Source organism: Kogia breviceps, chromosome 10 (assembly GCF_026419965.1).
Source record: "Kogia breviceps isolate mKogBre1 chromosome 10, mKogBre1 haplotype 1, whole genome shotgun sequence".
In the NCBI taxonomy this organism is placed as follows: domain Eukaryota; kingdom Metazoa; phylum Chordata; class Mammalia; order Artiodactyla; family Physeteridae; genus Kogia; species Kogia breviceps.
Genome location: NC_081319.1, coordinates 48,311,938 through 48,338,501, shown reverse-complemented (window position 1 = coordinate 48,338,501; position 26,564 = coordinate 48,311,938). Strand labels below are relative to the sequence as shown.

At 47.4% G+C, this 26,564-nt stretch overlaps 1 protein-coding gene across 1 annotated transcript in view; it reads left to right on the top strand.

Moving 5' to 3' along the window:
- Positions 1–25,978, top strand: part of XYLB (xylulokinase) — a 42,469-nt gene extending 16,491 nt beyond the window's left edge. The window contains exons 10-19 of the mRNA XM_059077354.2: positions 1,133–1,214; positions 4,967–5,007; positions 5,593–5,708; positions 6,503–6,618; positions 7,270–7,343; positions 11,904–12,000; positions 15,463–15,521; positions 16,981–17,068; positions 19,932–20,026; positions 25,546–25,978. Of these exons, the coding sequence (XP_058933337.1) occupies positions 1,133–1,214; positions 4,967–5,007; positions 5,593–5,708; positions 6,503–6,618; positions 7,270–7,343; positions 11,904–12,000; positions 15,463–15,521; positions 16,981–17,068; positions 19,932–20,026; positions 25,546–25,647 (870 nt within the window). The 3' untranslated portion in view covers positions 25,648–25,978. The remainder of the gene's footprint in view (positions 1–1,132; positions 1,215–4,966; positions 5,008–5,592; positions 5,709–6,502; positions 6,619–7,269; positions 7,344–11,903; positions 12,001–15,462; positions 15,522–16,980; positions 17,069–19,931; positions 20,027–25,545) is intronic.
- Positions 25,979–26,564: the final 586 nt, after the last annotated feature.

The following is a 26,564-nucleotide window of genomic DNA, read 5'->3' as shown; positions in this document are numbered from 1 at the left end:
TTGCCAGCTGTTCTGGCTTCACGCAGGTGTCGCCTAGCAGAACCCTGCCTGAGCTGCATCTCATTTTCCTCACTTCTGCCCGGAGCCTTCTGGGACTTCACAGTTGTGCTCTGCCAGCCAGGAGGTTGAGGGAGTTAGCACCGCACGCGTGCCCTTCACTGGTGGGGAGCTACGGAGAGCTGCTCCCTGTCCCAGCCCCAGGTGGACAGCCCCCCCGTGCATTTCATGCAGCTCCTCAGACGCAGCTCACAGCCATGACCAGCTCCACAGAGGACCCTGGGCTGGGCTTTCCCCGCTTCCCTGTTTCATTCTTCCCTGTCCCCTTCTCATTTCCTGGGGTTACGTCCCCAAAATAAGCCACCTGCACAGGCCCTGACTCAGGCTCTGTTTTCTGAGGCAAGGTAGGCCAAGACAATTATCTCCCAGGAGATGGCTTTATTCTGATGTAAATCCGGAAGTTGGCTGGTTGGAGTAAAATGTTCTTCCCAGACACCAGGAAATCCCATCATTTATTTTACACTTTTGGAACCAAGACAGGGAAAGGGGGGGAAATGCTTTCTTTTCATAACTATGCCCTCTAAAGACTGTAGGTCTGTCCAGAAGTTATCCCTGCCCTCTGATCCCACAGGCGGTCTTGGAGGGGCCCTGAGAGCTGTGGTTCCTGGTGGAAACACCTCCTCCACACTGCCTTTCCTTGCTTTATTTTCTTTAGAATGTTGACCTCTGCACAAACGTGTCCAATTACTCTTAATCTGACTGATAGAGTGTGTGTGCAAGGCATTATCTACTTCTGTGAGTTTGCTTAATGATTTCCTCCTGTTATTTCTTTATTTTTAATGCTACATCCATAATCTGGAGCTTACAAAGCAAGTCCACAATGGGAACTGGTCTGTTCTAGTTGCCTTGAATCTCAAAATTAAGTGAGCTTCAAGGCAGCGGGATGACCTCACGTGCGTGGTTACAGCCCTGTGCTGGGCTCCTCTGGTGTTTTGTGAACAGGAGGGATGTCCCAGGTGTGATGAGACTGTAGGCTCCACCCAGGCCTGTAGCCTTCCTGTGGCCCGAGGTGCGGACAGTTGTGTCGAGCAGGTGGGGTTTGCCTCAGCAGAGCGTGCTTGCCTTCTCTCCTCAGGGGGCCATTTCTTCCTACTTTGTCCAGCGCTATGGGTTTCCTCCAGCATGCAAAGTGGTGGCCTTCACTGGGGACAACCCAGGTGAGTACCTCATGGGATTTCACCCTCCCAGTAGCCCGCCTTGGTCCTTGTGGGACATTGGAGAATGCCAGCCAGCTTCTTGGGGCTTCTTGAGGAAGCCTGTCTGTGGAGGGCCCTCCCTCCCTTGGTGCCCGCCCGCCTGCTGGTCTGAACTCTCACGCCTTGTACCTGCCCCACCTTGGCTCTGACTCTGCCCACAAGAGCCACTGAGTGCTGCACCTCCAGGTGAAACCTGATCAGCAATTGAGGAAGACAGTGCCCACCCTCCCTCACCTGCCTTTTCTTTTCTTTCTTTTTTTTTTTTTAAACAACAGCCATTAATTTTTATTAAATTTCTAATTGAAAACAAATATTTACAACATTATCAGTTTGGGAAAAGACAAAACAGTAAAAATGAAGAAAAGTGATGAAAAGACAAATTCAAGGACAGAATAAATACAACCTATTTACACTCCTGCCTGGCCCTGGTGGCTGCTGCCAGAGTGCCAGATCCTCAGCCTCAGAATTAGCAGCAGTTCAAAATCTCCTCCAGTTTCAACACGTCCAAGGGTGGGATTTTGCTCACCTGCCTTTTCTGTTCCAAGCTAAACATCTCAGTTCCCCCAACCCTTCCTCTGGGACCCAGCTTTGAGTCTCTGCCCCATCATTTGACCTATAGGTATGACTTCATCCAAGCCCCTTGTCTCCTCTTCCTCCTTCTCTTCTCCTCTGGGGGTTCCTGAGGCCCCCCCTGGAGGAGCTGACAGGTCTCTAAAGAAAGGCCAGGTGGCCACAATGAGTACCACCAGACTGCTGCCCCTCACCCCACCTCTGCAGCCCTTTTCCTAATGGGCCACCAAATCAGGGTTGCTGGATAGAGTAAATACAAATACAGGACACCCATTTAAACTTGAATTTAGAGGAAGGACAGACGATTAGGTAGGATGAGTATGTCCCAGGCAATGTTTGAATTTCAGATAACAAGTGATTTTTCAGTGTAAGTGTGTCCCAAATATTGTTTCTCTGAACTTGAAATGTGACTGAGCGTCTTATATCTTATCTGGCAACTCTACCCCAAGTTGCCATCCTAAGCAGGTCATTCCTTCTCTAAGGAAGTGAGTTTCAGGTACATATGAAAAGGTTTGGTGGAGGCCGGGGTCTGACTTCAGCCCTTCTCCTGGTTTCCACACCCGTGAGCCTCCCTGTACTTACCTCCTACTGGTTGTAGAGATGAGGATGTGGACAGCAAAAATAAAATAAAAAGAGAGAGGCACACATGTCTAGGAGTGGAGCTGTGTGCCTAGAAATGGAGCTGAAGGTCTTGTTAAAATTCATTTATCATCATAATGATCATTTTATATGCCGTATTTCCTGCAGTATCTATGTGTATTTTTGTGCCCGGGAAAAAACATTTAAGTCACCATTACCACTATTTCTGCCACCACTACGAGTAACACTCGTGGTGCTCCTAGGTCTGCTTTAGGCCTGTCTGCTTTGGAGCTGAGGGCACAGCAAGGATGTCCCCGCCACCCCTGTGGTTGCATCAGTGTCCTGGCTGTGCCCCCTCCCTTCTGGGGTGGCCTCCACTCTGGCATCTGCAGGGAACCCCCAGGAGCCAGACGAGGGCCTCGCTGTCCCTGCACAGATTCTGTAGAACTTTGCACGGAGCCCTGTTGTCAAGGCACAAACTCAAACTCAGAGCAGGTTTTGGAGAAAGGACCCTCGTGTTCCTGGTCTGAGGTGAGGTGAGCTAGAGGCTGGTAGACAGCGGCCAGATTCCTGCGGGAGCAAGGCTTGAAGCCTGTCGCTCTGTCGCCTGGGCGCCTGATTGGAGAGGAAGCTCCGGCCTGTGGTGGGCATGTTCTGGTGCCCCAGCTCCTGGAGGATGCCAGGCCCCAGTTCCTCTCTGCCCTAAAAGCTGAGTCACCCTCAGAAAGGAATAGATGGTGCACAAGTGCAGATTCAGGACAATTCTATGCTTTGTGGGCCATGTTTGTTTGCCTTTCAAAATGAAAGTAACTTCATCAAGTCTCGTTAGAAACAAATGCATTGTTTTTTTATATTGGAGCATTGTTGATATACAATGTTGTGTTACTTTCAGGTGTCTAGCAATCGTGATTTAGTTATACATATACATATATCTATTCTTTTCCAGATGGTTTTCTCATATAGGTTATCACAGAGTACTGAGTAGAGTTCTCTGTGCTAGGCAGTAGGTTCTTGTTGATTGTTTTATACATATTAGTGTGTATATGTTAATCCCAACCTCCCAGTATTTCCCTCCCCCCCACCCCCCGCCTTTCCCCTTTGGTAACCATAAGTTTGTTTCCTAAGTTTGTGAGTCTGGTTACAAAAGTGTATATTGTTACACCTACTCTATCAACTAGAAGAATGTCAGGGAGAATAATGGGCCAGCTTTTGAACCACAGAAGCATGAGCTTCTGGGCACGTTTCAGAGGGAACAACAAAGAAGCAGCTTCCTAAACTGTCCTTTTGGACTGTGGTTTCAGGCTGAATGTTAGAGATACCAGGCAGGTAGCCCTCAGCTTGTCCCTCCCTAAGTCTGACCTTCACTTTGCTGCTGCCTTAAGTAATGCATTAGTCTTATGCTTTTTTTTCTTATACACAAGGGATACCTCTTCATTGCAGAAAAAAATTTTAAGTACCGACAAACCAAAGGAAGGATGTAAAAAAAAAAATCATCCGTAATCTCTTAAACCAGAGATAACCACAGTCAAAATTTTGAGGGCTATCCTTCCAACCTTCTTTTCCTATGCCCGTAAATAAACAGTTTATTTTAACCAATCAAGGCAATATTTTTGTGCAACATCATTAGTGGTTGTTTAGGTTTCCATTGTTCTGGCATTTACTTTGCCAGTGTCCCTCAGATGGAGCTGGGAGATGGAGGTAGGCGTGGCTTCTATCGTTTAGGCCACACAAACATTATCTTGTCCCTTGTCCCTATAGCAGCGGTCCCCAACCCTTTTGGCACCGGGGACCAGTTTCATGGAAGACAGTTTTTCAATGGCCGGGGTGGGGGTGGGGGTGGGGGATGGAGGGGGATGGAACTCGAGCGATGGGGAAGCTCTGCTCACCTCCTGCTGTGCGGCCCAGTACGGGGTTGGGGACCCCTGCGACCTATAGGATAAGCTCTCGGAGGTAGGATTCCTGAATCCATGGCTTTGGCACTCTGCTGATCATACCTCAGCAGCAGTGTTTGAGTACACCTGTTCCTGCCCACGTTTCTCCTGCATTCATTCATTCACTCAATGTTTAGGCCTGCTGCTACATGGCAGACCTTCTTTCAGTTCCAGGGTGTATCAGTGAGGAAGGCAGATAAACATCACTGTCATGGGCCTCACATAAAGGAGACAGTCAACATTACCTTGCCCCTCTCCATACCACTGAGGTGGGGGAAAGCCCCTCACTCCGGCCTCGCCTTTGTCTTTCTCCGCTGTGTGTATCCTGGTGTCTTGACTTGGCCCCCTTGGTCCTCTGCACTCCTGGGAGTGCCTAACAGTGGGTGGGGAGTTTGGACCCCTTTAGATGAGGTTTCTGAGTCCAGATCAGAGGCCCTGACCACAGAGACTCCACCCTCTAGCCCTTGGGACGTCCTGAGAACCTTGGCTCACCCTGTTCCTGCATCTCCCTTAGCTTGTGGACTGGGGTGGGAGATGGGGGCTGCACTCCCATCTGGCGGGGTGGGGGGATGACTGGTTTGCTTTGTGGCTCTCATGTGACCTGCTAACCACAGGCTCCCCTCCCATTCTCAGCATCGCTGGCAGGCATGAGACTGGAGGAAGGTGACATTGCGGTAAGGTGACCACTCACTCCCTCAGGCAGGGTCAGCTTTCTGCCCCAGGGGATGAGGGTCCTGGGTCTCAGCAGCATCTTTGCTGCCTATCAGAGGGGCTTCCAGGGTCAAAAGGCAGCTGAGGGAGGGGATAGGGAGACCCAGGCCCCAGGACCTGCCCACAGGTCCTCTCTTAGAAGGTCAGTTGCCTTTGCTGAGCAGACAGGCCCCCTGCCTGCCTTGACAGTGGCCAGTCGGGTGAGCACAGTGGCAGAAGGGTCAGACCTCGGGCTAGAGGACTGTGGGCTCCCTATAGGCGATGAAGACATAACTCAGACCCTTCTGCTTCTAGTGGGAGACCTGCCGTCACCCGTACCACGAGTTAGAGGTGGTTGTAGTAGGTTCTAGAGAATAGGCCAGCAGGATCCATGGGAGCCTGAATCTGGGGAGCTGACTTTGGACTTTGGTGTGGGAGGGTCAGCAGAGGTGTCTCTGAGGAGGTGGCGTTTCATCCGAGGTCTGCAGCCTGAGGAGTAAAGCCATGGGGGTCAGGGCGCGTGGAGCTGGTGAGACGGAGCCTCTTCACCTGTGCCCGTCTCTCTGCAGGTCAGCCTGGGCACCAGCGACACCCTATTTCTCTGGCTCCAGGAGCCCAGGCCCACCCTGGAAGGCCACATCTTCTGCAACCCGGTTGACCCCCAGCACTACATGGCACTCCTGTGGTAGGTTGGGTGGGGAGGAGGAGGTGCGGGCAGGTCTGGCACCATGTGCAGCCCCCCCGGTCGTTCCACTGCGCAGGCTCTGGGGGCAGCTGAGATCCCAGGGACTCACTGGGTCTTGCTGAGAGCAGAGCTGGGTGGGGAAGCACCCAGGACCTGAAGTCTCTCCCAAACCCAGATACAGATCCCATCCCCAACACCTGTACCCTGTGTGGCCTGAGGCAGACCCCGTAGCATATCTGAGCCACACCTTGCTCATCAAATGCGGAGAATAAGAGGTTTACTTCATAGTGTTGTTACGCTATGTCTGGCACATGGTGGACCTTCAGCCAATGGTAGCAAGGACATCCTGCTTCCTGACAGTTTTCATGGAAGGGGTCTGTTCTGCACCCTCCACACAGGCATTTGGGGACCTGCTGGAAGCTACTAAGGGAGGGTTTTTAGCCTTGAAGCTCCAAGAACCACTGGAGAATATGGAGGTCTAGTAAATCTGGCCAGCCCTGCCCCTGGTCCAGGTGGTACAATGTGCTGAAACCACAGCTATGCCTCTCGCTGGGGCTCCTTTGTGGCAACCTCCCCTGTAAACAGAGCCCACGACAAGCGCATTTCCTGGTGACTCCCAGGGACATGCGCTGGGTCTAATACCTGAGGAGGAACCTCAGATCCCTGCTGTGCACTGGCTGGGGTTGTGGTCCAGCCTGACCTGCAGCCCCTCTACCTGGGACTCTTCACCAAAGCCCGTGGGTCCAGTCAGCAAGCACCAGGTCCCTCCCTCAAGGTTGTGTGCACTTCTGCAGCTTTAAAAACGGCTCCCTCATGAGAGAGAAGATCCGCGATGAGTTGGCTTCCAGTTCCTGGAGCGAGTTCTCTAAGGCGCTGCAGTCCACAGAGATGGGGAACAGCGGAAACCTGGGTAGGCTGTTTGGGGGTGCCTGGGTCTGTGAAGGGGCAGCAGCTGCTGTGGGGAGGGGCAGGGCCAGGGAGAAGCCAACGGGAGCCCTGACTGTCTGCACTTCTGCTCCATGGGCCTTAAAACTAGCATGAGACCCCGTGGTCTGAGTGAGGGGGGAGTGGCAGATCAGGCCAGAGCTGCATCTTCTGTGCCCCTCGAAGCCCCTGGTGACAGCATCAGAGATGGCAGTCACAGTGCCTACTCTGCCCTGGTGCATGCCCACATGCAGCTTTCTGCCCCAGACACGAGGTCTTGTTAGGAAAAGTGCCCAGCATTGGGGCAGGCCTTTTGAGCAGTGAGGGGATGTGCCTCCCGTAGTCAAACCCATGCTGGTATTTTAGGGTTAGTTGGACAGCTAGCTGTCTCCTGGCTTGGGCGGCCACATGAGAGCAGGAAGCGCTGTCTCCACGAAAAGCTAGCCTAGGGCTTTCCAGTTGCCCTCCGTCCTGCTGGAGAGAAGGACCTGAGACTATTCACAGGTCTCCAGGGGATAAGGGGTCCAGGGGAAAAGGGATATAGGGTCATTTCACCCTGCTTTTTTCTAAGGCTATTGAGAAGCTGATCTTTTGTTTTTGACCACTGACAGCTAATCTCTTCCTGGTCTTGTTTCAGGTTTTTATTTTGATGTAATGGAGATCACCCCTGAAATTATTGGGCGTCATAGGTTTAGTGCAGAAAACCATGAGGTACGTGTGTTATTGGTATTGGAGCTACATTGGCTCCATTTTTGACTATTTAACAAATGCCTATCAAATTATGCTAGTTTTAGGGACCTCATTCATTTACTCAGCCATTGATAAAACAAATACTTAAAAAAATTTTCTTTAAATTGAAATATTGTTGATTTACAATATTGTGTTAGCTTCAGATGTACAGCAAAATGATTCAGTTTTTTTTCAGATTATATTCCATCGTAAATTATTACAAGATATTGAATATAATTCCCTGTGCTATGCTGTAAATCCTTGTTGCTTATCTATTTTATGTATAGTAAGTAGTTTGTATCTAATCCCATACTCCTAATTTGCCACCACCACCCCCACCAGTAACCATTAGTTTGTTTTCTATATCTGTAAGTCTGTTTCTGTTTTGTATATAGATTCATTTGTATTTTTAGATTCCTCATATAAATGATATCGTATGATATTTATCTTTCTCTGACTTACTTCACTAAGTATACCACTCTCTATGTCCATCCATGTTGCTGCAAATGGCAACATTTCATTCTTTTTTATGGCTAATACTCCATTGTATAGGGACTTACCTGGGTCCAGTGGTTAATACTCTCGGCTTCCAATGCAGTTGTGCATGGGTTCGATCCTTGGTTGGGGAATAAGATCCCATATGCTTGTGACGTGGCCAAAAGATATTTTTAAAAATATAGATTCTGTTGTATATATACCGTATCTTCTTAAGCCAGTCATCTGCTGATGGGCACTTGGGTTGTTTCCATGTCTTGGGTATTGTAAATAATGCTGCTGTGAACGTTGGGGCTTCACGTATTTTTTCCAATTAGAATTTTCCCTGATATATGCCCAGGAGTGGGATTGCTGGATCATATGGTAGCTCTATTTTTAGTTTTTTAAGGACTCTCCATACTGTTCTTCATAGCAGCTGCACCAATTTACATTCCCAGCAACAGTAGGAGGATTCCCTTTTCTCCACACCCTTTCTAGCGTTTATTATTTGTTGACTTTTTGATGATGGCCATTCTGACTGGTGTGATAATTAGTGATGTTGAGCATCTTTTCATGTGTCTGTTGGTCATTTGTATGTATTCTTTGGGAAAATGCCTATTTAGGTCTTCTACCCATTTTTTAATTGGGTGTTTGTTTGTTCAATATTGAGTTGTATGAGCTGTTTGTATATTTTGGATATTAACCTCTTGTCAGTCTCATCATCTGTAAATATTTTCTCCCAGTCCACAGGTTGTCTTTTCATTTTGTTGATGGTTTTCTGTGCTGTGCAAAAGCTTTTAAGTTTGATTAGATCCCCTTTGTTTATTTTTGCTTTTATGTCTTTTGCCTTGGGAGACTGAGCTAAGAAAACATTGGTATGATTTATGTCAGAGAATATTTTGCCTGTGTTCTCTTCTAGGAGTTTTATGGTGTCATGTCTTATATTTAGGTCTGTAAGCCATTTTGAGTTTATTTTTGTGTATGGTGTGAGGCAGTGTTCTAACTTCATTGATTTACATGTGGCTGTCTAGCTTTTCCAACACCACTTGTTGAAGAGAATATCTTTTCTCCATTGTATATTCTTGCCTCGTTTGTCATGGATTAATTTACTGTAGGTGCGTGGGTTTATTTCTGGGCTCTCTATTCTGTTCCACTGATCTATATGACTGTTTTTGTGACAATACCATGCTCTTTTGATTACTGTAGCTTTGTAGTATAGTCTGAAGTCCAGAAGGGTTATGCTTCCACCCTTGTTATTTTTCCTCAAAATTGCTTTGGCAATTTTGGGTGTTTTGTGGTTCCATATAAATTTTAAGACTGTTCTAGTTTTGTGAAAAGATGTCATGGGTATTTTGATAGGGATTGCATTAAATCTGTAGATTGCTTTGGGTAGTATGGCCATTTTAACAATATTAATTCTACCAATCCAAAAGCATGGGATATCTTTCCATTTCTTTGATTCATCTTTGGTTTCCTTTAGTAATGTTTTATAGTTCTCAGCATATAGGTCTTTAAGCTCCTTGGTTAAATTTATTCCTAAGTTCTATTTTTTATGCCATTTTAAATGGGATTGTTTGTTTACTTTCTCTTTCTGATATTTCATTATTAGTGTAGCAGATTTCTATGTATTAATCTTGTATCCTGGGACTTCCCTGGTGGTCCAGTGGCTAAGACTCCTTGCTCCCAATGCAGGGGGCCCAGGTTTGATCCCTGGTCAGGGAACTAGATTCCACATGCTGCAACTAAAGATCCTGCATGCAGCAATGAAGATCCTGCCTGCTGCACCTAAGACCTGGTGCAGCCAAAATGAACCCCCGCAAAAACAAACAAACTTGTATCCTGCTACCATGCTGAATTCATTTATTAGTTCTAATAGTTTTTGTGTGGAGACTTTAGGGTTCTCTATATAAAGTATCATGTCTTCTGCAAATAGTGACAGTTTTACCTCTTCTCTTCCAGTTTTATTTCTTTTTCTTGTCCGATTGCTGTGGCTGGGACTTCCAATACTATGTTGAATAGAAGGAGTGAGAGTGAGCATCCTTATCTTGTTCCTGAATTTAGTGGGAAGGCTTTCAGCTTTTCACTGTTGAGTATTATGTTGACTGTGGGTTTGTCATAATAAAACAATACTTTTGATGTGCTAGGGTGCACTCTTGATGCTGGGGCATCAGCAAGATATAAGACAGATGCTGTACTTTCTCACAAAGAGGAGTGTAGAACACCTAAGGGTTCTCTCTGAGCTAACGTGTGCTCCCACTGATTGTCATTAAGCATCTTGGAGCCTGTTTCCTTGGCGAGCCTTATCCTACTCCTCCCATCTCCAGATGATGAATTTCCTCCTGATTGAAAGAGCCTCTGGCACAGGAGGCAATAACATTTGCTGACGTTTATTGAGCACAGTTTAGTTCCAGGCACTATGTGTGTGGGTTTCTTTATCTTCCTCATTTACCTCTCACAGCAACTCTGTGAATTAGGTATTTTCATCCCCTTTACAGATGGAGCAACTGAATATCTCACCCAAGGCAGCAGGGCCTAGGTGGTGGAGGCGGTCAAACCCAGTCCTTTCTGGCCTTAAAGCCGCTATTTTATTTGCCCTCCACCACACGACCTTTCCCAGGAGGGATTTGGTTGATACTTGCTGCTTGGAATTGACTTTTCTGTGAGATGGTTACCAGAGTCATCACCACATTTTGGATTGGACCTGAAAGACTTTTCTGACCCTAAAAGGTGTCTGGGGGAATTTCAGTAAGTCACTCTGTCTAATAAGTGTAACAGAGTTGGTGTTGGATTATATGCCGATGATGGCATTACATATTGTAGATGGAAAGCTTTGTCTAAAGTATAGGGAGTTCATCTCAGTCTTCTGGTGGGGGTCAGTTTGGTTTCTGTTGCTCGTAGAAAGAAGACATGCCTGTTCTCTTTTGTGTAAATCTGTCTGGGTTTATCAAGAAGGGAGTTTTCTTCGTTCATTCCTTCAATCAACAGATATGTATGATTGGTGCAAACAAGACAAACAGGGTCCCTGCTCCACGGAGCCCAGTGTCTAGGAGGATGTAAACAGGTGAACGAACACACACACGATTACGGTGTGTGATGTGGCTCAGACGGGAAGGAACAAAGAGACGTAGGGGAAAGCAGGGCGTGTGCCAGGGACTTGCCTTGGATAGGGTGACCAGGTGGGCCTCCCTGAGGAGGTGGCCTTTAGGTGCAGACTTGAAGGATGAGAGGGATCCCACATGGGAAGCTTGGGTGGAGTCCTGGCGGAGGGAGCAGTTTAGGAACTGAAAGTAGGTGAGTTGGGTTGGAGCAGTTCCTGAGGGAGGGAGCGGTGGCGTCAGCCCCCCTCGGGCTGGGGGGCAGGGTGAGGCTGGAGTTGGTGCCATTCAGCTTTAGCTGGAAAGGCAAAGAGCGCGCCACAGTGGTGGGTTCTCAGCACAAGCTCTCCCTTCATGAGCATCAGCTACATTGACCAGGCTCTGCTGTCTGCTTTTTAACAACCCTGAAACATAGGTGCTCTCATTACCTCAGTTATGTTAAGAAAGAAAATGAGAGACTCAAGAGGGAGGAGGTATGGGGATATATGTATATGTATAGCTGATTCACTTTGTTATGCAGCAGCAACTAACACACCTTTGTAAAACAATCAGAGTCCAATAAAGTTGTTAAAGAAAAAAAAAGAAAGAAAATGAGGTTCAATAAGATTTACATTAACTTATTCAAGGTCATAGAGCTGAATGGAACCAGTTCCAGGCAGAACCGGAACCCTCGGCAGCCTGAAACTGAGCTCTCCCATCCTCTGACTCCCCAAAGTGATACACGCGTGAGGCCATGAGCACGTGTGTGTGTGTGTGAGTGTGTGACAAACAAGTTAGTGGTTCAAGAGCACAACTATGGGTGAGCTCCATTGGAGGCCTGAGTCTTGAGCTCTGAATCTGGGCTACTGTTAAAAAGACACCACACACACGCATACACCACATACATACACACCCCACACATGCACACAGACACACACACACAGTGAGTGCACAATGAGAGTTCTTCACTCCGCCCACTTTCTCCTGGAATCAGGTCTCAGCATTCCCCTGGGACGTGGAGATTCGAGCACTGATCGAAGGACAGTTCATGGCCAAGAAGATTCATGCCGAGGGCCTGGGCTATCAAGTCAGTAAGTGAGCTGCTGGCGGGCTGTGTTCTGGGGTGGGCACTAAGGGTTCTGCTCATACCTTGAGGTGCTTGAGACCCTTCCTGGCCTTCAGGCCAGGCCTAGTGGACACTGTCTGTTAAGGCTCCATTACAAGGGCCTTGTTCGTGCAGGAGGGATGTGGAGCCTGGTTCCTGGTGGTGGGGTGAGAAGGTTTTCGACTGGCCCTGGGGACAGACATAGACTAGGAGGCAGGTTGTTCCTGCATCTCTGCTCTGTCCCCAGGAGCCTCACCTCCTTGGCCAGGAGCTATAGGACTTGGGAGATCTTTCTATAACCCTAAGCTCCAACCTGCAGACTAAATGTCCTAAGCTCTGGATCCCGAGGACACGGGCAACGCAGGTGGGAAAGGTCTGGGCTGGGGCCATCACTGGACCTTCACCTTCTAGCCTGGGCAGGCCCCGTCTGTCTGTGGGGCACAGCTCTGGGCATTTCAGCTTGAACAGGGAAGAGAGGGGATGTAGAACCACTGTCAGAACTGAGAGACCTGCAATGGAGAGGGCAGAACCAGGGCCAGGGGAGGCCCATGTGGAAGGAAGGGACTTCTAAGAACTTGAGCTATGGAGTGTGGGCAGCTTTAGGAGGTCAGCAAGTTGCCCTTTTTGATGGCGCTGCAGTGCTCTGGCGGGGGGCAGGGGGCGCGTCTGAAGGAGGTTGGACCCGCCGACCAAAGAGTCCAGGTTTCCAAGATGTATTGTCCCTCTGGGCCAGCTGTGGTCAAGAGAAGGTAGAAAACCCCTGAATCCTCTTAGTTTGAAGGCCTCCTCGTGATACTTTTACGGACAATCCTATGTAGTATATGTTTTATGCCTTTGAACCAAATAAGTAAAAGGATACTTCAAAAATAAGCACTAGGTAAACCTTTTTGAAAACCTGTTAGGCAGCATCTACTAAAGCTGCATACACGTCCACCCAGCAGCTTCGCTTCCCGGTGGATGCGAGACAGAGATGTGGACATGTGTTCACTAAAGACGTGCAGGAGGACACTGCCGGTGGCCCTGTGCTTAGCACCCCACGCTGGAAACAACACAGTGCCCATGGATGGTAAGATAGATGCCTTGTGGGGTGTTCAGGTGACATGATCCTACACAGAAATGAAAATGAACCAGCCTTAGCCACACGCAAGGAAATGGATGAATCTCACAAATGAAAACGCTGAGCAAAAGAAGCCAAACCCAAAAGTACGCGTGGCAGATTCCGTGGACGTCAGATTCCAAAGCAGACAAAACTATCTGCTGTTGTTGGAAGTCTGGATCGTTAGTAGTTACCTTTCGGGGGGCATGGAGGGCCTCTGGGGTGCTGGTGAGGCTCTGTTTCTTAGGTTACACAGGTGTGTTTAGTTGTGAAAATGTGTCAAGCTGTCAGCTTATGGTATGTATGTACATTTGTTAGGATGTATGTTATAGTTCAACAAAATTTTTTAAATAGAATGAACTTTATAAGCAGTCCCACTCCTCTCCATCCCCCAACCCAGAGTGTGCAAAGAAATTCCCCAAAGGTCTCCAAAGGCTTCCAAGGTCCCTGAGAAGTGAGCCCAGGTGAGCAGGGCAGAGATGGTGCTGAGGTGGGCGTGAGTGACTGGCAGGAAGTGTTTTCCGGTCGTCAGGAGGGGGCACTTTGGGCGGCTGGGGGGCTGTCTCCACCGGCCCAGTGTGAGGGGAGAGGCAGTGAGGGCGGAGGGGCCTTCCTGGGCTCCAGGGGACTAGTGTGATCATGTCATCGTTCCCAGCCTCTGAAGTGATTCTTGTGCAAAACGGCATAAGGTTACTTATCCTCTTAGCAAGCTTAAGGTCCGAATCAAACCTGTCCTGCCAGCTCTGCTGAGTTCCTCCCAAACAAGATCACATGAATGAATGCGCTTGAACCTAAAAGGGCAAAAGGGCTGCACAAACTGTAGGCATCATGCTCCCAGTGGCTGCATGGCTTGTGGCATCGTGGGATCTTTTTTTAAAAAATAAATTTATTTATTTAACTTTGGCTGTGTTGGGTCTTCGTTGCTGTGCACGGGCTTTCTCTAGTTGCGGTGAGCAGGGGCTACTCTTCATTGCAGTGCACAGGCTTCTCATTGCGGTGGCTTCTCGTTGTGGAGCACGGGCTCTAGGTGCATGGTCTTCAGTAGTTGTGGCACGCGGGCTCAGTAGTTGTGGCTCATGGGCTCTAGAGAGCAGTCTCAGTAGTTGTGGCTTGCAGGCTCTAGAGCGCAGGCTCAGTAGTTGTGGCGCACGGGCTTAGTTGCTCCGCGGCATGTGGGATCTTCCTGGACCAGGACTTGAACCCATGTCCCCTGCATTGGCAGCCAGATTCTTAAACACTGCACCACCAGGGAAGTCCCCAGGTACTCTTAATGGCTGAGGGTGAAGATGGGGGAAGCTGAGAGGTGGCAGCAGAGCCTTATATTTATTTGTTTTTAAATACCTGCATAATAAATGAATGCCTATTCATTGTAAAAGAGTCCTGTGACACAGGAATATAGGGATCTAAGCACTATGAGATTACAGAGCTCTCTGTTTTTCTGCCCTGCCCCCAGCTTCCGCATCACCACTTACACGGTCCATGGGGGAGAGGTGGGGGTGAGGAGGACTAGCTCTGTCTTTGGGATGCCTCTCCCACACCGACACCACCTAATGCTTGGCAGGTTTTTCTGTCCTGGCAAAGTTTATGTGCCTCTGGAGGATCACTATGCCATCTATCTTGTACTGCAGGTACAGCAAGTTAGCGCTTAAGGGCTCATCTCATTCTAGGATTTAATTTATTTATACTTCTTTGCATTTACAACTTTTTTTTTTGGCCACGTGGCATGCAGGATCCCCAATTGACCAGGGGTCAAACATGTACCCCCTATAGTGGAAGCATGGAGTCTTAACCACTGGACCACCAGGGAAGTCCCTGCATTTATGACTTTTTGATAGCATTAAATAAAAATATGTTTTTTTGGCTTATTCAGCATTCTCTCATTGTCACAGCACAGGGGATGTTCTTTCTTGACCATCTCCATTTTAACCCGAAGTGGAACTATATGTCTTTTACTAGACTGTGGTTTATTATTTTTTATCGTGAAAAATATGCATACAGTAGAATATATGCTTCATACAGCTAATTGTGAAACATATGAATAAATCAAACACCTGTTCACAGAGCACTCTGATTAAGAAGTAGAACATTGCCAGAACCTTAGAACCGTCCTGTGTACCCTCTTCAGTTGCATCCCCAAGAGGTGGATGGGGAAGCAGCCTCACAAGCAAATTTCATGTTGGACATGCGTGGACAGAACGAGCTTTAGATCTCCCCCGCAGCCCTGTGTGATAAGCAAGAGGCATTGGCCTGACACTAGCTCTTTGTGGTAGAAGAACTCTGGAAAACAGCCTTTTCTGCCTTGGGGGAATTGTCACAGCCATTTTTTGTTTTTTGTTTTCTTTTTCCTTACAGTGCCTAAGACAAAGATTTTGGCCACTGGAGGAGCATCTCACAACAGAGACATCTTGCAGGTAAGTGCTGGTAGCAAGCCCTTCTAGGAGCCAGACACTCAGCAGTAACACTGCCTCTGTTCCCACTCCTGCAGGGATGGGGAGCTTACAGCTCATTCTTTCCCAGGAAGCCAGCTCTTTACAGCACACATGGCAAGCAGATTCTATCACGTTCAAGTGAAAACCACTGCCTTGTACAATTCCACTCTCTGATACCAGCACTGGCCTCTGGAGTCACACAGAAAGTGCCTGTCCTTCATGGCAAACCTTCTGACATCTAATGCCAGTGTTCTTGTCTTCCTCAAGCATTCCCCCTTCCAATTTAAACATCTCTGATTTTCCCAGCCATTCCTCTTATAATACAGTTGCCAGAATTTGTCACTGTCTTTCTGGTCCTTCATTTTGCTAGACATATATGACCCAAAGTAGAATCAACCTGCAGATATCTGACAATCAAGCTAGCCCCAAATCATGGGGCTGTTAGTGTCTTATTGGGACACTGAGAATTTTGGGGTATAGCCCGAGGCTGCCTTAGCTGTTGGAGTAACTGAATCAACTGTTGACTTGTACAATTGTATACCTGTCTTAGGTAAGATTCTCTAGAAGCAGAGCCTGAAATGGAAATTATTCTATGAGTGATTCATTGGGAGAGTGCTCCAAGGAGAAAGGGAGTGAGGGATCCGGGTAGGGCAGGGGAAGAAGGATAGGCAAGGATGTGGTTTTGGTTGGAGTCAGCCTCAGCTCCATCCCATGGGGAGATATGGTCCATGAACTATGCCGCAGACTTGCTTCCACCTTGGGGTAAGAGGGCCAACTGGCTGTTGTGGGAAGAGATACGAATAACCTCCTATGAGAGGCAGCCTCTGTTCAGTAAAGAGCAAGTCTTTTGAGGAGGGGCAGCTGTGAGTCATTAGCAGCCAAAACTCACAGCATCTGGGTGAGGGTGCACACCAGTCCAGTAAGGGGATCCAGATGGGGCATCAACAATATCTCTGGTTAACTAAGACCCCCAAGTCTTTTCCATGTGAGCCCCTCTTAGTATGCATCCTCTATTCTAAATTTATGCAATTTATTTTTGGGACCTACATGGAAAACTTTATCTTTATTCCTGTAAGATATGCATTTGTTAGTTTGGGTTTGTTTGGCCTCGTTAAAATTAGTCTGAGACCTAGCCGTCTCCACCTTGATTGTTTGTTGCTAAGCATACTTTCTAAATCTTCCTCCTCATCTTTGATAAAATGGTTAAACAATGCAGGGACAACCCAGAGAGCTGTGGCCCTTCACTAGAGACTTCTCCCAGGTCACCCTGACCCTATTATCACCAGGGCGGCATGGCCAAGTGTACTTCCTTTAAGGCAGTAGAGGTGGAATGGAAGGTATCAGAAGACATATTAGAAAAGAGAGCCCAGAAAATGCATGTCTGTGTGCATGCTCCCTCTGAGGAATGACTCGCCACAGTAAGAACTTCTGTCCTTTCCAGGTGCTGGCAGATGTGTTTGGCAGCCCAGTGTATGTCATAGACACAGCCAACTCAGCCTGCGTGGGCTCTGCTTACCGAGCTTTCCATGGTAGGTCAATGGATGGCGCCAGATGCCTCTGGAAGCGGTTGGGGCACTGGCTGGGCTGAGGACAGTGGAAAGGGGAGATTGGGATGTTCCCAGTCTTTAGGGACATGGGAGGCTTGGGGTCTTTAGATTCACTTTTCTCCCCTCCCAGCAGGGGGGAACCAACCCAAACCCTCTGTTCCTTTGTGCTTTACTTAAACTGGGAAAGAGAGGCAGGGTCCTAACTAAATGAGGCCTGGTCAGAGTCAGACTCAGCCCAGGGACACTGGTTGAGGGCACTTGGGCATGCTTCTGGACAGCTGGTGGGCAGGAAGGGGTAGATAAAGTCCAGAGCCATCTTTTCAGCAAGAGCAGAAGTTGAGACAAAGGTGAAGGCTTCAGAGCCAAGCAGTCCAGGACCCTGGACAGCTCCTTGGGGGTAGTGGGGAACCAAGGCTCTGATGGAGGCCTCCCTGAAACTGTGGGATCAGCACAGGCCCACAAGGGCGTTCTTCCACACATGTGCTCGACTTGTCCTGTCCTCTGCCTGCTCAGGCCACTCCTCCAGCCACCCATGTAACTCAAGGGCTTTGTCCTTTCCCTCATTCTTCACACATTTATCCTTAACTTTTTAACACACCTATTTAAACTTGTATGTTTCCTTTCAACATTGACAATTAATCAGGGACCATAGCCTTCTCTTAATAATTAAACTCTTACTCTTTCATTCCCCTCCCTCTCCACCCTATCCACCTTGTGCCACCACCTGTATCAAGATCATTGGGCAATTTCTTTCTTTCTTTCTTTTTTTCTTTCTTTCTTTTCTTTTTCTTTTGAGGTACGCGGGCCTCTCACTGCTATGGCCTCTCGCGTTGCGGAGCACAGGCTCCGGATGCGCAGGCTCAGCAGCCATGGTTCACGGGCCCAGCCGCTCCGCGGCATGTGGGATCTTCCTGGACCGGGGCACGAACCCGTGTCCTCTGCATTGGCAGGCGGACTCTCAACCACTGAGCCACCAGGGAAGCCCTCTTTCTTTTTTTCTTACGGCTTGCGGGATCTCAGTTCTCCGACCAGGGATTGAACCCAGGCCACAGCAGGGAAAGCATGGAGTCCTAACCACTAGGCCACCAGGGAACGGGCAGTTTATTTCTAGGCTGTTATGTTTTTAATCAAACTTTACAACTTGTTGGCTTTTTTTTGCACTTACGTATGAGTTTGTCTTTTTTTTTTTTTTTTTGACTCCTGCGGTTTCTTTTTCCTTCATTTCTATGCTAGTTTTGTTGGAATATATAGCCAGAATACATAATTAAGAGGAAATTCAGTGGTGATAATTTTCTGAGGGCTCGCATGTCCAGCAAGGGCTTGGTTTCACCCTCCCAAAGAACGCTACCTTGGCTGGACAAAGGACTCTAAAATATTTTCCTCAGAACTTTGAAAACACCATTCCATAAGCTTCCAGCCTTCAGTGTTGCCCATGAGGAGCCTGGGGTTTACTTTATACTCCTCCTTTTGCCAAAGCAGAAAAGGAACTACCCTTTGGGGCCTCCACTGCTGTGCTGCACTGTGTTTCTTTCTTATTTTTCCTTTTCCATGCCTATTTAGTTGTCAGACACGTTACGTGGGGGTACTGCCCTGCTCTGCCCTCCAAAACTAAAACCTGAGCTAGGTCCTAGCACACCAGTTCCCACTTTATGTGGACATCCATTCTCTCCAGCTGGGTCCAGGGATGAAAGCCAGTCACGCAAAGCCAGTCTGTGAGTGAGTAGAGGGGGAACAAGAGTCTTTCAAGTAGTCTCTCTGGTGGCTACTCCACCACCCAGTGTCCCCTCATCCACACAGCTCTGGGCTGGGATATTCTAGCATTCTTCAGAGAGAAAACTGGGCCTCACATCTTCAGTGGGCCTTCCTCCCCTCTTGGTGGTCTTGAGTTTCACTTCAGTCTGATACTGCTCCTTAAATTGCCTGGAAATCCCTTACTGTTTCCTGCCCACCTCTGGCAACCTTCTCTCTTTTCCTGCCCCGCTTGGTGGGCTTTTATTGAGTGCCTCCTGTATGCGGGCAGTGTGCCAGGCACCAGGGCTCCAGTGGAGACCCAGTCCTGGCCTCTGAGAGCTTCCGGCTCAAGAAGGGAGGGACCTTAAACAAATCTGTGGCAGCAGTAGTGAGATGTGCCCTGAGGAAAGCGGATGGTGCTGAGGGCTGGAAGGAATGTTCCTAGTGGCAGCTTTTCTGAGAAGACAGAAGAACATTCCATACAGTGAAAAGGCTGTGAGCAGAGGAATTGAGAGAAGTTGGGGTGGCTGGAATGCAGTGAGCGATGTGGAGAGTGGAGCCACGTGAGGGAGGAGAGGCGGGCGGACCCTCCCCTCTGTCAGAGGTCAGAGGTTAGCTGCCTCCTGTTGAGAAGAGGCCTGCACTTGAAACTTTTCCTCTCTTTCCCTCTTTTTTTTTTTTTTTTTTTTTTTTTTGTGATATGCGGGCCTCTCACTGTGTGGCCTCTCCCGTTGCAAAGCACAGGCTCCGGACGCGCAGGCTCAGCAGCCATGGCTCATGGGCCCAGCCGCTCCGCGGCATGTGGGATCTTCCCGGACCGGGGCATGAACCCGTGTCCCCTGCATCGGCAGGCGGACTCTCAACCACTGCGCCACCAGGGAAGCCCGCCCTCTTTTTTTTAAAGATGGTTTTATGGAGGCCCAATTTATATAACATAAAAATCACCCATACTTAAGCGTACAATTCAGTGATTTTTAGTTAACTTTACTGAGTTGTACAACCATCACCATAATCCAGTTTTAGAACATTTTATCACTCCAGAGAGAAAATGCTATTTCCGGGTAACGCCTTCATTTGCAACATGCACTGACGTGAAATGAGCTTTCCCTTCTAGGCCTTGCAGCTGGAACAGATGTGCCCTTTTCAGAGGTTGTGAAGTTAGCCCCAAATCCCAGATTAGCTGCTGCCCCAACCCCGGGAGCGTCTCAGGTAAGAGACCATCAGAGTTCATTCGTGACATTTGCATCGTGAAAATCAACTACGTTCTTTTTTCCAAAAGGTAAGTTTTTCTTTATCACCTACGTTATAGCTGATGTGCTCAACCAAAGGGGAAATGTACTTTTTTTTTTAATTGTCAAGGAAACAGAGCAAAAGAAGAGATTCAGAGATAACGGCTGATCTTATAGCCCCAGGGATCAGATGGCTCACTGGGCATATCTTCCTTGCTCAGATGCCTCGGGGTGCGCCCTTCTAATTCACAGGGTTACAGAGGCCACTGAAAGACTCTGTCACTTAAGCATAAGACGTGCTGGGTTTCTACCATTCAGATCTGAAATCTGGGTCCAAGACGACTGTGTGGTCACTCAGTCAGAGGGAAGGCAGACCCCGCTTGTTACAGGTTGGGTTCCCTGGAAAGAAGACCCTGAGTTGTTGATTAGGATGCAGGAGATTTATTAGGGGGCACCCTTGGGATCTGCATCTGTTGAAGGAAAAAGGAAGAGGCAGGGCTGGGCAGAGGCAGGAAGTGAACTGCAATGCGATCTCAGTGGAGCCCTCAGTCAATCCTACAAGAAGTTCTGAAGCTGGGATGACTCTTTCGAGTTTTACCCAGTTGTGGTGAGGGGGACGGGCCTTTATACCCCATGTCAATCAGTTATTGCGTGCAGGCCACCCCAGGATGGGGTAAGGCAGCTCTCTATAGCCAGAGCAATCCACAAAGGAGGCTGTCAGCTGAGGGCTGAGAGAATAAGTTCTCTGTTCCTGCAGGGCAGTCCGGGTGGTATGCCAGAGCATCCATTTCACCACCCTTCCTGTTTGCAGAAGGTTCTTGCAGTCCAGGAGCAGGGGGTGACACAGACAGAGGGCTTTATTACTCACAGTACAGCAGGCAGCATAAGCTTCATGTTTGCATCAGTTTTCCTTGGCTCTGAAGTGCCATCGGGCGGTGTGGAGTGGACCCAGGTGGATACTGTGCATACACTGTGTCTATGTCACAAATGAGGGACCCTGCTCATTATAAAGGAGCTGTGAGCAAACCTGTCCAAAGGAGACATCTTTATCATCCTGGTCAGCAAACAAATTTTCCCTCTCCCTATCTTCCAAGGCTGTTTGCTATACAAACACCCTTGAAAAGACAGTCTGGAACAAAAGCTGTCACAAGACATATAGAAACACCCTGGAGAATTGTCTCGCAGCTTATCTTGGAAGCAGAAGCTCATGCTATCCAGGTGACTAGATAACCCACCCACATGGGTCTGCCCAGGCTTCTATTACTTTCTGTTGTGTGTCCTTCTGTTTAAGAGGGAGTTCAATGCAGTAGAAAGATCCTACCTTGAGATAAAGGGCCTTTGGGTTCCGATTCTTACTGTGCCTGTCCCTCTCTGTGTGACCTTCACATGACCTTGAGCTGCACTCCTCATCTCTGAACCTCTGTTTCTTCATCTGGGAAGTGGGGACATCTGTCTGGCCTACTTTTAACCCGCTAATTGTGAGGGTTAAAGAGAATCCTTGCCTATCATGGCTTTATTTATTTGGCCATGCCTCGCAGCACGAGGGATCTTTTTTTTTTTTTTTTTTTTTTTTTTTGAGCGGTATGCGGGCCTCTCACTGTTGTGGTCTCTCCCGTTGCGGAGCATAGGCTCCGGACGCGCAGGCTCAGCGGCCATGGCTCACGCAGCCGCTCCGCGGCATGTGGGATCTTCCCGGGTCAGGGCACGAACCCGTGTCCCCTGCATCGGCAGGCGGACTCTCAACCACTGCGCCACCAGGGAAGCCCATCACGAGGGATCTTAATTAGCTCCCCAACCAGGGATTGAACCTGCGACCCCTGCAGTGGAAGCTCGAAGTCTTAACCACTGGACCACCAGGGAAGTCCCTATCATGGCTTTACTATACAACAGGAAGTCTGACAGTGTTGCCGTGTTGGTTCAGTGGTTCATCAGTGTCAGGGCTATGGTGAGGTTTTCTGAAGTTCTCCAGATCAGCAGGGGACAGTGAGAACATCATGAGAGCCACATATGTCATTTAAGTTTTCTAGTAGTCTCACTTTTGAAAAACAAAGTAAAAATAAATAAGTGGCTAATTTTAATATATTTAATTTAACCCAGTATGTCCAAAATATTGTCATTTCAACAAGTAATCAATAAGAAAAGTTGCTAATATGATAGTTTACTTCTCTTTTTGTTTTGGCTGAGATTTGAAATCTGGTGTGCATTTCCTACTAATAGCACCTGTCACGTTTCAAGTGCTCAGGACCGCATGTGGCTTGTGGCTACCATATTGGATAGTGCCGTACTAGGTATGCTCCACACGACCACAAGATGTATGCAGCTTCTCCTAACATCATGTTCCCCCTCAACTGTATTCATAGACAGAAATCAGAGCGTGTCATTAGGCAAGGAGTCTCTCCTCACACACTCTTGCTTTTCAGGGAGAAACATACTGGTCTATTTCCCTCAACTCCCCCACTGCCACTTGGTTATACTGTCTACCTTGGTTGTAAGAAAGGCTGAGGTGGAGTCTGGCTCTTTCATCCTCTCTAGAAGGAGGCCAGCAAGGAAGAAGGTAGTGAAGGTAAGCTTTAGGGCAACAAACAGCTGCAGCTGCCTCATTACAGGCAGCAAATACTCAGTGTGTGTACCGCCACTCTCCCTGGCTCGCCCATGACCAAAGTCACTAATAGCTCATGGAACTCTTTACCATTAAACCCAAGTGTAACTTTGGAATCCTTCTCAATACCAGGTGGCAAGAAGTGATAGTCTGTGATTATTGGCATAAATGACCTATTTGAGGACTGGATTGTGAATACCTTGAGAGCAGGACAACATCCTCTGTTTGCTTTCTGTGGCACCTCTGTGTGCTCAAGTGGAAACTCAAAACAGTAACAGTGTTTTCCCTGTAGGCTCTACTGAATGTTACAATTTCCTCCTTGGAGAGGCTATCACAGCCCTCTTACCCCAGAGTTCACAGGCAGAGCTGCTCCAGCTGCACCAAGTGTAGGCCCTAGTTGCGTAATCAGTTCCTAAAGGCCTTGACTTTGGAGCCAATTAAACCAAATTAAGAAGGAATGGGATTGGCATGACCTCCTGGTGGTATACGTGAGTCCCAAGGAAATCTGGGTCCCTTGGCCTTGTGTTGCTTGTCTGTAAGACCACATGCGCTGACCTAAAGTGCAGGGCTTACAGAGCCACAGATGAAAACAGCTTTAAACAAAAAGAATAAGGGCTTCCCTGGTGGTGCAGCGGTTGAGAGTCTGCCTGCCGATGCAGGGGACACGGGTTCGTGCCCCGGTCTGGGAAGATCCCACATGCCGCAGAGCGGCTGGGCCCGTGAGCTATATGGCAGCCGAGCCTGCGCGTCCGGAGCCTGTGTTCCGCAAAGGGAGAGGCCACAGCAGTTAGAGGCCTGCATACCACAAAAAAAAAAAAAAAAAAAAAAAAGAATGAAGAGGAAGAATGTGGGATTGTGTTTCTTTCTGGTCCTTTTTCCCTTGTTGGTTTTTTGGTTTTGGTTTTATTTTATTACACAGTACACTGTATATATAATTTTATAGCCTGCTTTAAAAATTCTACATTACAGTGTAAGTATTTATATTCTTTTTTTTCACAGTATACAATTTTTTGTATTATTTGTGTTTACATTGTCATAAATATTCTTCATGTTTGACATATTTTACATGTTATATTATTACCATTTTTTTCAAACATTTCTTTACTAGAAACTTTTACTATGCTAAGAATTTATATTCTTAAAGGTAAACATACTTTTTTTTTTTGGTTTGCACATAGTCATTTATTTAACAGCTATTTATTAAGTTCTTACTGTGTGCCTAGCACTCTGCTAAGCTCTAGGAATCCAAACACACCATCTCTTGTGTGTTTGGGATATAATGGGAGATAATGGCACATAAAAAAGATAAATTCCTAATTGCTACAGACTGGGCTTCTCCAAAATTCATTTTTTTAATTAATTTTTATTGGAGTATGGTTGCTTTACAATGTTGTGTTAGCCTCCACTGTTTTTTTTTAAATTAATTTTTAAAATTTATGAATTGAAATCTTTACCCGCAAAGTGATGGTATTAGGAGGTGGAAATTTATGAATGTGATTAGGTCATGAGGCTGGAGCATTCAGGATGGGATTAGTGTCATTACAAAAGAGGCCCCAGAAAGATCTCTGGCCCTTTCCCCCATGTGAAGACACAACAAGAAGATGACTGTCTAGAATCAGGCTCTCACCAGACAGAATCTACTGGCATCTTGATCTTGGACTTCCCAGCCTCCAAAACTGTTGTTTATAAGCTACTCGATCTATGGTATTTTTGTTTTAGCACCCAGAATGGACTAAGATACTAATCATCATGCAATTTGCAGAGGGGCACAGGAACATACATGTTATTTTTAATGACTGCATAATATTCTATCTGGCTAATGAACCATATTTTCTCAAGCATTTTCCATGTCTTAGAGCAGGTGCTTGTAGTTTTTCAATTATTATAATTAACCCTATGTGGGTAAGGGGTGAACAAAACCTTTCCCTATTCTGCATGAGAATTTGACTTTTGATTAATGTTCTAGCTCTGCTTCCTTTGAGACTTAATAAAAGTGGAATGTCAACAGTGTTACTAGGCAACATTGCTATGTCAAAATGGCCTTGAATTAGGAAACTGCATCTGGAATGGGAAAAAATAAATACCTAAGGGGAAGTCATACTTAGGGCTCCCTGAGTGCAGTGACTTCTCACAAGGGCATGGCTCTTGTCTATGGAGTTGTTAACAAGGGATACTCCTGTGGGACGTGAGGTTTCAAAGCCAGGGTGGTTCTTGCACCTGGAAGATGTGGATTTCATCTCCTTGCACCTGAGCTGTAACCTGGGGGGGGCAAGGAGGGAAGAAGGGAGGGAGGCAGAGATACCCTTTCCTGGACACCTGTGCAAACTGTTCATGGTCTCCTGCAGCCACTGTGCCAACACGCATGTTTCTCCAGTGTATCCTTCTGAGGGCCAAGGTGTGGCCCATGGTAGTCTTATGAGTCTGAATGTTTAGTGGTGTCTAAGAGGACCTTTGGTGGGCCTAGCACCTTACACTTGGGATTACTTCCTTAGGACAGCTTTGCAGAAGTAGAATAACTAGGTCAAAAGCCATGGGCATTTTCAAGCCCCTTAATACAAATATAAAGTTGAGTTGATTTACAAAAGGGTTGCACCACCAACTTCTACCAACTGTGCAATGAAACAGCCATTTCCAGGTACCTTCATCAGAATTTTTAAAAATTTTGTAGATTTGATAACAAAAACTGGTTTCTTGTCATAATTTGCATTTTTTAAAGATCTTAAACTATAGGTTTAACTACTAGCATTTCCCCTTTTGTGAATTGACACTTCTTTTTTCTGCCCAGCAAAAAATTTAAATTGCAAGTACATGGGATGTAGAATTTTTTAAATTGCAAGTTGCAAAGAGATGTAAGAGCACCTTCCCTTCACCATCCTAAACTGCCCTTTCCACCCTTCCAGGTCTATGAGGCCCTCCTCCAGCGGTATGCCATGCTTGAGCAGAGAATCCTGACCCAGACCCGGGGGCCTCCGGAGAGAATTCCACAGGCCCAGTCTCACTGATTCCACTTGGAGACATGGCCTTGGACAGCAGGGATCCTCTTCCCTGTTCTAAGCAGCTCTGCCTGCCCACCTGACTCCTTGTGGTGCTCCAACCTGCCCAGGACCACCTTAAAGCCCACCTTAGCACATCCTCCTGAACACAGCTTGTGTCCCTGTGCCCTTGTGCCTAGGGCAGGAAAGCATCTCTCTTCCTGTCTTTTATCCCAGGAGGCAAGAAAACACTGAGCCTGGGATATGTCCAATAAAAATTGTGACTTTTCCCCTTTCGGGACCTACATCAGCAGAATGGGAGAGACAAAGCAAAATAAATAGATTCTTTCCTCTTTATTCACCAGTTTTCAGGATGATGAGTTGATTGCCAAGCATCCTCTAACAGCAGCTAGGTTGCTGTTAAATGTATCAATATGATACATTTAACATACTTCATATGTCGTAATGTATTGCCGTAATTAGTTTTCTCCTTGTCTTCTTTCTGATAGCCATACTCTCCAACTTTTCTCCTACTTTCCTGATCTATCATTCATTCTTTCTTCTTTACTGTTACTTCTGCTCTGTCTACTCCTTAATGATTGCTGGGCCCCAAATCTCTGTTCTCATTCCTCTCTCCCTCCAATTCTGTCCTGTCTTGTTGGATGATTTCATCTAGCCTTGGGCTTCAACTGCTACTTACATACTAGTAACACCCAGCTCTATGTTTCCAGCCAGAACTCTCCTTGGAGTCAGCCAGCATTCTCACAGGGGTACTTCAGACTCCGCTTATCCTTTTTTTTTTAAATTTTGAGTCATTTTTATCTTTTTATTTAGTTATTTATTTTAATTTATTTATTTTTGGCTGCTTCGGGTCTTTGTTGCCGCTCTCGAGCTTTCTCTAGTTGTGGAGAGTGGGGACTACTCTTTGTTGTGGTGAGTGGGCTTCT